Here is a 16,030-nt window from a genome sequence, read left to right on the forward strand (position 1 = left end):
AATCCCTTTGCTAGTAGAAGGTACCTGTGTTTGTCTATGAAAAGATGGGTTTCACATTGACATAACCAGTCTGATAGTTTAAGTTATGCGGAGATATTGGGCGCAAATGGTCAACAGAGCCGTGACTGTGTAATGTTCCTATTAAGCATGTTTATAAGGCTGTTTTAAATTCATTACTGTATACTTTTGTAAAATAAGTCTTTATGAGATGCTGATGCAATACAAGAAAATGTCTGCAGGGGGCAGCAGTTCTCTTGATCTGTTACAGTAGCTTATGTTGACCAGCGTTTCTCAACCCTGGTCCTCCAGTATCCCCAACGGTGAACATTTGTATTGTAACCCTGGACAAGCACACCTGACACTCCACATTGAGTACATTAAACAGTTTCACTCTCCACTTCCTCAAATGGATATTAGAGGCTAATATCAAACACTAACATCAGAGCTATGCCAAGTCAGTCTCACTTTATTTGGGTAGTTGCTTGCAGATAGATAATCATCTTTGGTTGGTCATTGTTTTTGGTCCATCTGCTATGGATTCCAGTATGTGACACGAAATAAATCGTAGCCTACACAACACGGTCAAAGTTGTGGAAACATGTCGTTGAATGTGGTTAAACTAACCCCAGACTTCTAAACAGTCAAAAGGGGAAGAGTCATGTTACTGATGTTTCTCCACTACCTGCCTGTTGGCCTGTTTTCTTGTTTGGTGGTTTCGGAGTCACTGTTAGTTAGCTGGTTATAATCCTTGTTTTCTGGATGCTCTTCTTTCACTCATTTTACCTTTGTTGCAAAAGATCAAGAACACACCATAAACTATGATGGCTGTGTTTACACAGGCAGCCCAATTCTGATCTTTTTTCCCCCCACTAATGGCTTTTGACCGATCAGATCAGCTATGAAAAATATCTGATGTGATTGGTCAAAAGACCAATTAGTGGGGGGAAAAAAGATCAGAATTGGGCTGCCTGTGTAAACGCAGCCTATATGGCATTGAACCCTAGATGAATTAAAACTCTTAGAGTGGTGGGCTATTAGTGACAATGAGGACTAGGCCAGCAGCAAAGTAGTGCTCACTCCCACACCAATCCCATACTGCTGTTTAACCAGGTGCTCCTGTGCTGGTTTACACACATCAGTGGCTCCCTACAGACCAGACCATGGTGTCCATCTTGGGTCTTTTCAGGACATCGGTTACCCACTGGGATATTTCTGACCTCAGGCACACCAGGACACTGTGGGCTGAGGGGGATAAATACACACAGGATGTATTTTCCTGCAATACCACCATTAACTCATTTTCTTGTATTATGCAAATAGTCTGACAACAGGAACGTGCTTGGGCTAATACTGTAACATTCCTTTGCACCTTTTTTGACTCTACCACAGAAAGTAGTACCAATTCAGGCAGTACTATTCCATTTAGATAAGGGGGTTTCTATGTATTCTATATCTAGGTTAGGTAGAGTAGCGTAGGTGGCAGCCTGAAACCACAGGCAAAGGTGGACAGTTTCTGTTAGATGTATTTAAAATACTTATTTGAGTTCTGAGTATTTTGTCATTTGACTTACACTTGGCTGAACTACAATCCAATGTATTTTGTATTTTCAAAATACTGTAATTTGGATTGTCAAAATACAAAATACTTTTCTATACCATTTTTGCTAGCGGTTCACATTTTGTGGCCCTTCCTTCACCCTGCGTTGGTATCAGAAGTCTGATAGCACGATGGTGTGATAAAATTGCTAAATTAATGAATGTGTGTTTGTCATCGGCAAGGACTTGGGAGTTTTATTTGGGATTAAAAGAAAGGGAATAGAGCTAAGCACATAGTCTTAAAGGAAAACCTGGTTGTCTGCTTTCCAACAGACACACAGACAAATCCACCTTTCAGCAGGACAATAGCCTAAAACGCAAGGCCAAATATACACTGGAGTTACTTATCAAGACGATATTGAATGTTTGAGTGGCCTAGTTACAGTTTTGACTTAAAAATCGACTTGAAAATGGCTTTTTAGCAATGATCAACAACCAACTTGACAGAGCTTGAAGAATTTTTGAAAGAATAAATGGGCAAATATTATACAATCCAGGTTTGCAAAGCTCTTCGAGACTTACCCAGAAAGCTAGAATTGCTTCCAAAGGTAATTCTAACATGTATTGAATCAGGGGGGTTGAATACTTATCTAATGAAGATATTAGTGTTTTATTTTCCATTTAATTTGTTGTGAATTTTTTTTCCACTTTGAAATGAGTATGTAGTGTAAATCGTTGACAAAAAATGACAATTACATCTATTTTAATCCCACTTTGTAACAACAAAATTTTGAAAAAGTCGAGCAGTGTGAATACTTTAAGGCACTGTACCATACGAAATGTAACATTACATACTGGATTTCCGTTTCCTATGTTACGTCTACCCCCGAGTCCATGTTGGAGGACCACCAAGGTTGGACATTTTTGTTCTAGCCCAGCTCAAGCACACCTGATTCACTGGGCTTGAACTTTTGGGGTGGCGTAGGAAACACTTCTTTAGATGTCACATGTAGACATATTATATATAAACTATACTGTGTATGTCACAGGTTGAGATCCCCTCCTACAGAGAGAAGTAGATGAAGAGGAACACCCCCACAGAGCAGACCAGCACCAGGCCCATGTTGAGGATGAGTCTGGTTCTGGGGGTCTCCTGGAGCATCTCCTGCAAAAGTCTCTCTTCCTCCTCGGCTGATCTGGGCCGGGTCTTAGCCGGCTCCTCCTTAAACCCACAGAACCACTCTAGAACCCTCACACACCTCCCCTTCTCGCCTCCTACTCCACAGCAGACCACCCAAGGCTTTTCTTGGTTTACCGCCATTTCAGTGCTTGAAAAGGTCGGGTGGCCGCCATTTTGGAGATCAGATGGAGACTCCATATAGGATAAAGCCTCCACCCCATTATGGAGGTCTTTGGTAGTCTCCTTGTCTATGCAGCCATTCCCATTGGCATGGGTCTTAGTTTGGGGGTTCAGCTTGCTCATCTCCTCCTCGTCTCTCTCTATGTTTAGGGTTGTGTTTCTTTGGCGTAGCCCCCAGAAGGTAGTGGTGCGGACCTGCTCTATGCTCGGTGGAGGGGTGCAGAGGCTAACCACCACAGCCACCAGGCCTGAGATCCAGAACAGCCCGGCTGCCACGTACATGAAATGGACGTCCTTGACAAAAGACGGCCGCTCGTCCGGCTCGTCGCAGTGGGGCTCTCTGTAGATGAACGCAAGCACCAGTCTCGTGGCGCCCAACGCGAACCCCACTATGCCACCCCAGAACGCACCAGTCTCATTGCAGCGCCGCCATAGGACGCCCAGCAGGAATAGGGCAGCGATGGGTGGGGTCAGGTAGTCAGACACTTCCTGGATGTAGTAGAATATCTGGCCTCCCTGCATCTCGATGATGACAGGAACCCAGGCGATGCTGATAACCACCATGAACACCACGAACACACGTCCCACCACCATCAGCTCCCTCGACGACGCCCGCTCCCGCGCCATTTTGTAAATGTCCAAGGTGAAGATGGTGCTGGCGGAGTTGAAGATGGAGTCCAGGTCGCTCATGAGCGCTGCGATCATCACCGCCATCATCAGGCCACGCAGACCCACCGGCATGACGGACATCACCAGGCGGGGGTAGGCGATGTTAGAACACCCGGCCCTGGATCCACACACCTCCATGCAGTGTTCTGGGCTGATACACGCCAGCTCATCTGCAAACAGTATGCGGGAGATCATCCCGGGAATGACGATGATGAACATGGGCAGGATCTTGAGGAAGCCGGCCATCAGTGTGGAGCCTTTAGCGTGGGAGATGCTCCGTGCGGCTAGCACCCGCTGGACGATGACCTGGTCGGCACACCAGTACCAGATGGAGGCCGGGGTCTGGCCAAGGAGGAAGCCCGGCCAGGGGAGATCCTTGTCCAGCGGGCCCCTTAGGATGCGCAGGGAGTCGGGCTTGGGCTCCACATGGCAGGAGGGGATATAGGTGAAGTTGGAGGATGCTAATATCGCTGTGATGTTCGGTCTGGCTTCCATGTACTTAGTCCGCACCCCTTCCAGGCCACCCACTTTTACCAGGCTAATGGCGGTTAGGCATAGCGCGCCGCCAATCATCAGGAACGCCTGGAGGGTGTCGGTGTAGATGACCGCAACCAGGCCCCCTGTGACGGTCAGCAGCGCGGTCACAGTGATGAGGAGGATGATGGACAGATAGAGGTTCCAGCCCAGTGACTCCTGGATGAAGAGCGCTCCAGAGTACAGGTCCACAGAGAGCTTGGTGAAGATGTAGAGCAGCAGAGAGAGAGCAGCGAAGTAGACCTTGAGCCGTCGGCCACCGAAGCGCTTGGCCAGGTACTCAGGCATTGTGTAGACCCCAGAGTGGATGTAAACAGGGATGAAAACCCAGCCCAGGAGCTGGAGGAGCAGGAGGGCATTGAACTCCCATGCGGCGACTCCGAACCCGCTGGCCGCCCCGGACCCTGCAAGGCCAATGAAATGCTCGCTGCCAATGTTGCTGACGAACAGAGAGGCACCAATCATAGCCCAGTTCATTGATCGGCCGGCCAGGAAGTAACCGCTCACAGTGCTCCGATTGGCTTTCATCATGGCGAAGAAGCCAATGGCAAGGACCAGTATGAAGTACATTACCACAACAACGATGTCCGCCGCCTCCATGGTGGTGGGAGCCATCTTGGATAATACTTCTAAAGACAGTTACTGAGGAGTTAGGTGATATGGTTGCTTTAGTGATCAGTACCCTTTCAATTTAAGTTCCAGTCTTTCAGTTGATTATGAGAGATTCTCAGACACAATGCTTGGATGTTGCAGGTGAGTCTGGTCCAGTTTAGGTCTTGGTGAGGTATTCCCACAGAAAGGCACACTAAGGGTTGACGGGGAATACTGTAGGTTGGAGGTAGCAGCTCATCTGTATCGACACTCCTACAATAGAGCACAAAAACACACAACAGAGCAGGGTTGGAAAAACCTTTTTTAAATAAACAGAGGTTAAATAAATAAGAAGATATACAGTACATCTAAAACTGTGTTTCCCCAAAGAAATAGCGGGTCAAGATAAACTGGTTTTGAGTTGTGGCAAAAGTCTTTTAATTAAGTTGTGGCTGGGTCCTGGCCAGGAACATTGGTTTCGCTGACTTGGATGGCCACTGATAAACCTCAAGCTATAAAAGGGTCAGAGTGAAAAAGGCATTTGTGAACCACTGATCTATAACACATAGCTAACAGTATAGTAGTACTAGTCTTGTATGAGTTTTGCACAGTTCAATGGGTGCATGCCTACTTACCCCTACCTGTCCCACCCGCTTTATTTCTCAGTTTAACTGACGACAACTCCCCTTATAGCTGTGTAAACAGTCATCCAATTTTAACATGCAGTAGCTGGATCTTCGTGTCAGATGGGTGTACATATTTGTGGTCGTCAGGTTTGACTCAGATTTATGTCAAAGTTCCATAGGGTGTCGTTTGTTCATCTGGGTTATTTTGAAGAGATACATGTCACAAAGGGATGGATGTGTCGGAGTTATTGTTCGCCCAAATGTGTGCTCCTTCCACAACCAATAGCTCTGGTGTGTGTGATTCTAACACAGTGTTTATGGGACAGGCAAGGCCTCGCAGGGCTATGGACATAGGGATGTGTCTGTTACTGACATTCATTCTAAATGTGTCCAGTCAAGGCCTCGCAGGGCTATGGACATAGGGATGTGTCTGTTACTGACATTCATTCTAAACGTGTCCAGGCAAAGCCTCGCAGGGCTATGGGACATAGGGATGTGTCTGTTACTGACATTCATTCTAAATGTGTCCAGTCAAAGCCTCGCAGGGCTATGGACATAGGGATGTGTCTGTTACTGACATTCATTCTAAACGTGTCCAGGCAAGGCCTCGCAGGGCTATGGACATAGGGATGTGTCTGTTACTGACATTCATTCTAAATGTGTCCAGGCAAAGCCTCGCAGGGCTATGGACATAGGGATGTGTCTGTTACTGACATTCATTCTAAATGTGTCCAGTCAAAGCCTCGCAGGGCTATGGACATAGGGATGTGTCTGTTACTGACATTCATTCTAAATGTGTCCAGGCAAAGCCTCGCAGGGCTATGGGACATAGGGATGTGTCTGTTACTGACATTCATTCTAAATGTGTCCAGGCAAAGTGTCGCAGGGCTACCACACCACATTCAAATTGGAGGATAACCCCAAGCGAAAGACTTGACAGACAGTAACGATGAATAAGTTAAGGACATTTTTGAACAATCACTAATTCTGATCCAAACTTTACAAAAGTGTCACTAAGGTTCATCTTTCTCTCTGGCTTTATCTGGTGATTCCAGAATTATGATAGACAGAATATATGATTGATTAGCAGTGTTGAGGAGTAGTAAACTACACGTAGTCCTACTAGTAATTGAACTACATTTACTATATAGTAATTTAAACTACATTTTGCAGGAGCGTAGTGGTAGTTGAACTTAACTCAAATGCTGGTAGGGTTTTCAGTAGTTAATTACTTTTGTGCTATGTAACGGTGTAGCTAACTACTGAAACTACACTACTTTTTAAAATGGGGGAAGTAGGCTAGAATTTCCTTTCTTTTTCTGCATCAGACCTGCCTAATTCTCACTTGAAACATAGTTTTAAGTGTTTAATAGTGATGGTTCTGGGTTCTGACTCCTAAACTTGGAATAGTGCTATAGTCTAGGTTCTACATCAGAAGTTAATGGTTATCTGTAGGAGGAATGAATATGGTGGAGGCAATTAAGCTTGGAATGTACTGAGTAAGGGAAGGGCAATCACATGTGGCAGGCACTGATAAGGGTGGTGAGATGTGGTTTAATGAGGAAGGGGGCCGAGGTCAGCTCAGATCACATTAAGGGAGAAGGAACAGTTTATTGCCCACATCACTTAATTTCCTGCCTAGCAATAAAGATGTAATGTTGAGAGAGAAGGAGGACGTCACCCAAATTGGGATTTATATACTACCACTGGTGGAAGCATGTCTTTGTCTTATGCAGCTGTATTGACCCAGTGGGTGGTTTACTCTTTACTAATTGTCTGTGAGTTTTACTAGGTCAATTTAGAACCTAACAATAGTCTAAATGACACATTCCATAAACATTGGACTCCAGAAAAAATACATTGCTTTCAAAAAAATAAGCAAACTTATTTGTGTTTGCCAAAAGGCCTGTGAGAGACTCCGCAAACATATGGAAGAAGGTACTCTGGCCATGTATGAATGAAGTGCACCAAGGTCCCTAGACACTGGAACACTCCATTAGAACAGTGGAAATTCCATGCGTAAAGTGAGGTTCACTAGCACACAATCGAGAAGTGGTCCCTAGACTAACAGGTTTAAGGTGAACTAATAGGTTTCAACTCATTTTTCAGGTGAATGTGTCACTTTCCACCTTGTGACATTTGGTGTAGCATCAGCTGAGTCTGAGCCACCGAGTGGGCAGTTGTGGAGCAGGGAACATTTTAGTTTCATAGTCTAGTGTTTCTTTGTGCCCTCCTAGGTTTTGCGGTCTCTCCCATGGGTGGTTCTGGGCGCAGGTGAGGAAGCCAGTCTCTCCCCTTCTGGTCTGAGAGACACTAACTGGCCTGGGGAATGTCAAGGTGCCTTGTGGGTGAAGGCTAAATGGAACTGGTTGGAGGTGTGTGGCCTGGTGAGCGGAGGGCAATGTGCCAGCAATAGGGCAGGTCAACACCACTATGGGAGCCCTGGCTGCCTCAGGACACTGTGTGGTAGAGTTGCTAGCAGGTATTGGAGTCTATTTTTCCGTGGGGACTTTGTTGTATAGTTCGAGTTTCAGGGAGTTTATCTTTGAGTGCAATTTGTGTGTTCTAACCCGTGTGTAAAACCTATTATTGCACATGTACTTTTGCAGAGTTTCAATATTAAGTGCAAGGAAAGGCTCATTTTAAGAATGTGAGAATGTCACCTGTGACTTATTGGCATGTTTAATCTGAGTAGCATTTTCTTTTGGTTAATTGCCTGGTCATGAGCTAAATGATAGTATTTAAAACTTTTTTTCCAGGCAGCTGCCCACAGGAAGTGACGCTGTCCCGAGGCATGGTGGATCATTGTTCGCTGAAAGCTTATTATGACAGGCTGATGTGTTTGGTGAGAGTACAAATGGAGACTGCTGCGAGGTTTGCAATACTGACTAAATCTAGATGTTGGACACCTACCTGATGGGTTTGCTGTGCCCCTTTGTTTGCGTCTGATTTTAAAGTAACGGTAAAGACATCGAAATGAACACAACTGAAGTGTGAAACCAAATTGAGAATGTGCCGGTACTGAGAATGTGCTGGAACTGATAGAAAAGCATGCCTTACAAAATAATTGTTAGTCATTTTTGTCTGCCTCTTACTTCACGCTGCCTGCTCAACTAAGACCTCGAACCTGTCACTTTCCACGTGACAAACGCACCACTGTTTAGGATGTTTCTTCAGCCTGACTCCATACATTTAATTATGACGTTTGTAACGCTTGTACTTACCATTTCCAGCAGCCCTTCTCTGACTATTCTCTCCAACACCGGACTCGCGGCATCAATCACGCTCCTTCCTAGGCAGGTAGATTAGGTGCAACATTTTTTCACAGGTTGCGTTCCAATTTTGGTTTGACAGCATAGTGCCATTTCTATGAACACGCCCCCCATCTTTGCCTATGGCGTGGATGCACGCTCTAGCCTCAAGTTTTAGCATAATTGGTGACGAAATTATTAGTCGGTTTCCATCCAATTGGTATTGCCCCATCAAATGTTTCTATCAAAATGACATTGGTGCGGCTGGCTTCCAGGTTGGATGCGCGCTGTGTTAAGAAGCGGCTTGTGTTTCGGGTCTCTCCCGAGCCGGTACGGGAGTTGTAGCGATGATACAAGACAGTGGGGGGAAGAATTTTTTAATAATTTAAAGAAAAAAAAATCAAATTTCCGTAATAAAAAAACCCATTTAATTAGGTTTCCATTGAATTTTCAACTCTACTGATGGTCTTGCAACCGATTGTGTATTGGGACGTGCGCGCTAGCCAATAGCTCATTCCGATATTTCTTGATTCCTTTTCAGGTATATATAGATAATTTACTGCAAGGTCAGGATTTAACATAGCATTTTGCTGCACCCGCTATAACATATTCTAAACCGTTTACTAGACTTAACGTTGATTTGATGAAAAGTTCTGCAAGCACTTCCTTATACGTCTATATGACTTGGAAGTGTGTTTGTGTTCTGGAGGTCATGTGCACACTCCAGGGGTGCAACATCTTTGGCAAATGTAACGGATGTGAAATGGCTAGCTAGTTAGCGGTGTTCACGCTAAATAGCGTTTCAATCGGTGACGTCACTTGCTCTGAGACTTTGAAGTAGTGGTTCATTTAGACGACACTCTTATCCAGAACGACTTACAGGATCAATTAGGGTTAAGTGCCATGCTCAAAGGCACATCAACAGATTCTTCACCTAGTTGGCTCAGGATTTTGAACCGTGACAGTTTCAGTTGCTGGCCCAAAGCTCTTATCCGCTAGGCTACCCGCAGCCCAAATTGTCTGATTAACACTGAGGACTGGACACTGTCATAATGGCGTGGACTGTCACCGATGAAACCCCCAGAAGCACTCACTCCCTGAGTGACAGGCATGTAAATATATTATTAGGCTGCCCATTACCCTGATGTGGACCAGGGATGTGGCAGTCGTCTTCTGCAAAGACACCATGAATGTGCATTTTTCATCCCTTAAATCACTGCTAGCGGTATGAAGAAGGCTACTTAATTAAAACATACTTTGAAGTATAGCATTTGCTCAAGTTTGACTATCCACTACATTTTCACCACTGCACTTAAGTAGGCTACATTTATTTTACGTTGTAGCAGAAGCTCTTATTCAGAGCAATTACAGTTAAGTGCCTTGCTCAAGGGCACATCAACATATTTGTCATCTGGTCATCTCAAATCAAATCAAATGTATTTATATAGCCCTTCGTACATCAGCTGATATCTCAAAGTGCTGTACAGAAACCCAGCCTAAAACCCCAAACAGCAAGCAATGCAGGTGTAGAAGCACGGTGGCTAGGAAAAACTCCCTAGAAAGGCCAAAACCTAGGAAGAAACCAGGCTATGTGGGGTGGCCAGTCCTCTTCTGGCTGTGCCGGGTGGAGATTATAACAGAACATGGCCAAGATGTTCAAATGTTCATAAATGACCAGCATGGTCCAATAATATCTCAGGGATTTGAACCAGTAACCTTTCAGTTACTGGTCCACCACTCTTAACCACTAGGCTATCCCTACCTCCCAGATACTGGGTGACTTTCACGTGAGTCATTTTCTATTAAGGTATCTTTACTTTTACTCAAGTATGACAATTTGGTACTTTTCCTCCCTGCTATCTGGGATCCTTGAGACGCTAAACCCAAACCTTAAACCTACCCTTAAACCCTTAACCATTTAAAATGTAAACTTCAACAGGGTAGGGCCGTTCCATGGATCCCGATAGCACGGACCCCATTGCTGGCTTTGACCAAGACAGCCATTTTCCCATGGAGCTGTGTGTGTACATCGCAGAGATCCAAGCAATAAAATGATTTTGATCAAACTGTCATTCATGGAATTGATGTGTGTGAGTTTACTTCATCAAAATAATGCACTTTTGCTTCAATATTAATAGCAGCTACAAAGTACGAGCCAATTTTGTTGTGTGTCCTCTGCCAAGTGGTCTGGACCTTTATTGCGCTGGAAGCAGAGTCCCGTGGGCTACCTGCAGGGTTGCTGGTTCAATCAAATCACATTCTGGCTCTTCGCTCTCAATTGCTGCAGTTGTACTGTATAAAGACATCCTTTACATTGCACCCAAGGGCATTATAATCTGCAAATGCAGATGGTCCTTCTGTAGCTCAGTTGGTAGAGCATTATAATTCCCGGGACCACCCATGCAAATGACTGTATTGATAAAAGCAAATGGCATAAAAAAAAATATTTAAAAAATAAAAATTTTTAAAAAACCCGGATGATCTCTTTGGAAATCTTCTTTCTTTGAGCTTTCTCACCAGTTTTGTTGATTTTGCAACATTCTATTCTAAATTGCAGATAGCAACCCTAAACCTGGTTGAGTTAATCTATGTAATGAAGGTCTGATGTAGTGTCTAGATAGACACTTGGTGGCAATGTTGCATTTCTAACAGTATAAAATACCGATGTCAAACCTTGAATGTCAAACCTTAAATCACTATGAAATGAGAACACTTTGAATGGGGCAGACAGGAAGCACAAACCACAAACAGGAAGATACTATTTTTAACTTAACAAGGTTATTCGGTTTAGGAAGCTAAATGTCTGTGGAATCGATAGAGATCTGTCTCTAAGGTGAAGAATAGGAGCCAGGTGTTAAAGGTTGCTCCAGTCCATAGAATTAGAATACTAGAATGTACATCAACCTTCTTATGATGGTCCAAAGGTCAGCCATGTTGGTGAGGGAGTTGGTCAACCATGGTTTGCCAGTGCTGTGATAGGATATTGTGTAAAATAATGAATTTGAATAAGTTATCTGCACTGTATGTTTATTAGCTAGCTAGCCAGCCAATTTTAGAGGAATGATTCCATAAATACTTCAAATTAACTGCCAATATGCCAACAGTCCATTCAAACAATGCAGTCAATCCACAGACATACACTGTCTTAAATCAGTTGATGATATAACTTAGAAAAGTTGTAAATGCAACAAGTACTAATATTGCATCATATAATAGAACTCACAGCTTTCCAAAAAAACACACCTGTTTAGATATATATATTTTTTATTTATACAGAAAATGTGTATAAAACCACTATAAAATAAATGTCTAATTATATATTTTAGGTTGACAATTCTATTACACAATTTCTGATATCACATGCCTTTTATTTTCCTTCATAATCAGGATTATGCCTCTACTGCCATTCAATCCAATTGGACTGGTTTGTTTTTCTCCCTGACCAATATGGCTGCAATTTTAACCCCATTCTGAAACTTTTATGACATAGCCCATCTTGTAATTTAATATTATCTCTATGCTCCAGTCACTCTCCAGCCGTAACAACTGATTCCAGATCAGAGCTGTTCATTTCAAGGCTATTGTCAAGGTAACAGGTCATGTCTCCACTGCAGACAATAGAAATAGAATAACTATGATCTTCTATAATGGTAGACGATTATAGCTAGAATAGAGTGATTCTAATTGCTACATATGTTTTCCAAACTCTGACAGGCAAAGAAAAAGATCAACCAAAAGGCCACAGAGCTCTAAAATGCCCAATTGTAACCATGGAGATGAGAATATTTACATTCTACCCCAACCTTTGCCCTCAATTACAGGAAGAGGAACGAGGAGGCCTATGGGAAAAGTGAAGTAAGAGAAGAAGGAAAGAAAGAACAGAAAAGTTGATTCAACATGGACTGTATTGATTCTCAGTCTGGGAGAGGAAGAGAAAGGCTTTTGACCTGAATGAAGCCAGTCCAGAAGTCATTTCCTACACCGTTAGGAATCTTCTTTAGCCTCGTTTGTGTCACAGACTAGTTGATTCTGATAACTGATGGATTTTTAAAAGACACAGCCTACAGTAGAGTACTGTATTCTTAAGGACAAAGTTCTAAAATGTACAATTAACTGGTCATTTTAGCCATTCATTTGACTTGTGTTAGCCAGAGGGACTTAACATAAGTTTATTTAAATAAGGAGCCTGAAACCCCTACTCAATAGTAACATCCTAAATCCCTCTTCACAATGGCAGCGCTAGACTATAAGATTCTCCAGGATAAGCATTCCTAACGCATGCACGTGGTGAAACAGGAGACTGATGAGGTTGGAAAGAACTTTGGGGGGGGATTGAGTCAGGCAGAGTAGTTCTATAAATGGTGGGGGGATTGAGTCAGGCAGAGTAGTTCTATAAATGGTGGGGGGATTGAGTCAGGCAGAGTAGTTCTATAAATGGTGGGGGATTGAGTCAGGCAGAGTAGTTCTACAAATGGTGGGGGGATTGAGTCAGGCAGAGTAGTTCTATAAATGGTGGGGGGATTGAGTCAGGCAGAGTAGTTCTATAAATGGTGGGGGATTGAGTCAGGCAGAGTAGTTCTACAAATGGTGGGGGGATTGAGTCAGGCAGAGTAGTTCTACACATGGTGGGGGGGATTGAGTCAGGCAGAGTAGTTCTACAAATGGTGGGGGGATTGAGTCAGGCAGAGTAGTTCTACAAATGGTGGGGGGATTGAGTCAGGCAGAGTAGTTCTACAAATGGTGGGGGATTGAGTCAGGCAGAGTAGTGCTACACATGGTGGGGGATTGAGTCAGGCAGAGTAGTTCTACAAATGGTGGGGGATTGAGTCAGGCAGAGTAGTTCTACAAATTGTGGGGGATTGAGTCAGGCAGAGTAGTTCTACAAATGGTGGGGGGATTGAGTCAGGCAGAGTAGTTCTACAAATGGTGGGGGGATTGAGTCAGGCAGAGTAGTTCTACAAATGGTGGGGGGATTGAGTCAGGTAGAGTAGCTGTGTGTGTAACAGAGGCGGGACTGAGGGCGTCTTATTGTCTGGAGACATCTGATCTGTTCACTGACCTAAGGAACATAAAACTTAGACTCAGCTGTTTTAACAGAGAGAAGGAGACTGCCGTAACCAGAGAGAAATCGAGGGATAGAGAGAGAGAGAGAGAATGGGACAAAGAGGGAGGGAGAATGAGATTACATGAGTTATATATATCCCGATGGAAGTTCTTTACCCTTTAGGTTAACAAACAAAAACAGCCAGTAGATTGCAGCACTGAATTATTGAAAGCACATTCCTGGTAGGCATCCATCCACCATATTGCTTTCAATCACCCTGTGTTTTCAGACCAGAACACGAGGGAGAGCAGAGGAGACGAGAGGAAGCCACTTTAGGCTATTGAGATGCAGTCGTTAAGCTCTCGTCTGTCACAGCATCAGATGAGTGGTTGTTGAGGAAAGGAGAAAAGCCAAGGTATCTATGACAGTGGAATGGAATACGACCACAGAGGCCCTGCTGTGTGTGTAGGATGTATGGGTATGGGGTTAATTCAATATTCAGCCATTCTTCACTGAGCCATCCTGAGCATCTAGGAGATGCAACACCACAATGCCAGCAGCTGTATGGCAATGCGAGGGTACCTGACCTGAATAGCCCCATGGGGCTAGCATGCATAACAATGGACTAGATCAGGGTTACCCAAACTCAGTTCTGGTGCCCCCCCCCCCCCCCGGTGCACGTTTAGTTTTTTGACGTAGCACTACACAGCGGATTCAAAAAAAAACAATTCACCAAAATGGGAGGCCCCAGGGCCGAGTTTCGGATTCCCTATATTAGATGACCGCAGGCAGGGCCTTAATGTAGGCTAATAAAGTCTGCTCCGCATTGGCAGAATTCTCTGTGGCTCCGTCCTGTGTTTATTATAGTGTCTGTATGGCTGTGCTAAATCAACATGAGCAGAGCTAATAGGCATTAATGTTAGTCACTCAGAAATATGACTGTGCCAGCATGGATGGACAAACAGGGTGATGCAGTCAGAGCTGATGGGATATGTGTTCTTTATTAAGGGTTAGAGGTCAGGGGTCAAGGCTACTTAGTGAGGACACAGGAAGTTGGGACGGTCACCCTGAAGAACACACACAGCCTTACAAGGAATGCTCCAACCAACTCCCAGAGTATGACACTACTGGAGGTGTGTGTATAGCATTCTGTGTGTATAGTAGACAGAATATAACTGTGGATAGGGGGAAACTAAACATAGATGTAGGTTACGTGTGTGTGTGTGGTGTGTGTGTGTGTGTGTGAAAGAGCAGTTGCAGGTGGTGGAAGCAGATCAGATATCACACCCCCAACTTGTTCTTTCCTCTCTCTCCTCCATCCCCCCCACCACACACCCTCCGACTGTAGACAGTTGCCATGGCGACGCGTTGACGAGTCATTGCCACATTCCGGGGCATGGCTCTCCCCCCTGGACACTCCCCGCCTCTCAAGTTTCATATTTACTCTATGCGGTGTACTGTTGTGTGTACTCATGCAGTCCCCTCCCTACAGTTGCCTCCTGCTGCTGCGGAGCTAGAACAACCAACATACCGGAATCATTAACCTGCCTGTGCGTCACCGGTGTCAAACTCATTCCATGGAGGGCCTAGTGTCTGCAGGTTTAGTTTTGTTCCTTCTAATTAAGCCAGACAAGGTGAGGGTAGTTCCTTACTAATTAGTGACCTTATTTTCAACAATCAGGTGCATTGGAGGAGAAAATAACCCGCAGACACTCAGTCCCTTGTTGGAATGAGTTTGACAAGGGATGTACATGGTTTCAGAAGCAGGATTGGATTGGACTTAAGCTTATCACACAACTGACCATATTGTTTCATTCTAGACGATGCATTCAGACCTACAGGGGTGTTTACAGAGTTAGCCGAGGGGCTAGGAGTCCATTTGGAGGACAGATGTGAAACAAAAGGCCACCCAGGTCTAGAGTTGTTGTAAACTGTTGTTCTGAGCCATCAGGCCCAACCAACAGATCCCAGAGATGATGTCTAAAAACAGGAACCACCATTGAGGATCAAACAAGGCCTTAAACGATCTGTGTCCAGACAAAACACACACACACACACACACACTCATCACCAGAAGGGGCATGGAGGATACAGCACCAATATCTGGGTCAATTTTTTTAAAGCGAGGGAAAGATGGAGAGAGAGAAAGAGGGGAGAAGGGAGCGAGAGAGAGACATTTAGGGAGTAAAGGAGAGCGAGGGATTAAGAAAAACAGGAGTGAAAAAGATAGAGGGGAAGAACAGAGAGAACGTGATTGAAGGTGAGGAAAATAACTCACTGGAGGCTGACAGTTCTAAACATAACACTCATCTGCATTTGTAATTGAAGGAGAGAGAGAGAGAGAGGACAGAGGCTGTTCCCTGAAGAACGACAAGAGATGGAGGGAAGGAGGGATACAACAAACCAGCTTCAGTCGTGG

General features: G+C 44.4%; 1 protein-coding gene across 1 annotated transcript; it reads right to left on the reverse strand.

Moving 5' to 3' along the window:
• Window positions 1–1,701: 1,701 nt before the first annotated feature.
• LOC124011157 (sodium/myo-inositol cotransporter-like) lies at window positions 1,702–8,872 on the reverse strand. Its single transcript, XM_046324230.1, has 2 exons — window positions 8,541–8,872; window positions 1,702–4,963 (listed from the first exon to the last, which is right to left on the reverse strand). The coding sequence occupies exon 2, from the start codon at window positions 4,712–4,714 to the stop codon at window positions 2,600–2,602; it is 2,115 nt and encodes a 704-aa protein (XP_046180186.1). The 5' UTR covers window positions 4,715–4,963; window positions 8,541–8,872; the 3' UTR covers window positions 1,702–2,599.
• Between the last annotated feature and the right edge of the window lie 7,158 nt (window positions 8,873–16,030).

This window comes from Oncorhynchus gorbuscha, linkage group LG23 (genome assembly GCF_021184085.1).
Source record: "Oncorhynchus gorbuscha isolate QuinsamMale2020 ecotype Even-year linkage group LG23, OgorEven_v1.0, whole genome shotgun sequence".
Lineage (NCBI taxonomy): Eukaryota > Metazoa > Chordata > Actinopteri > Salmoniformes > Salmonidae > Oncorhynchus > Oncorhynchus gorbuscha.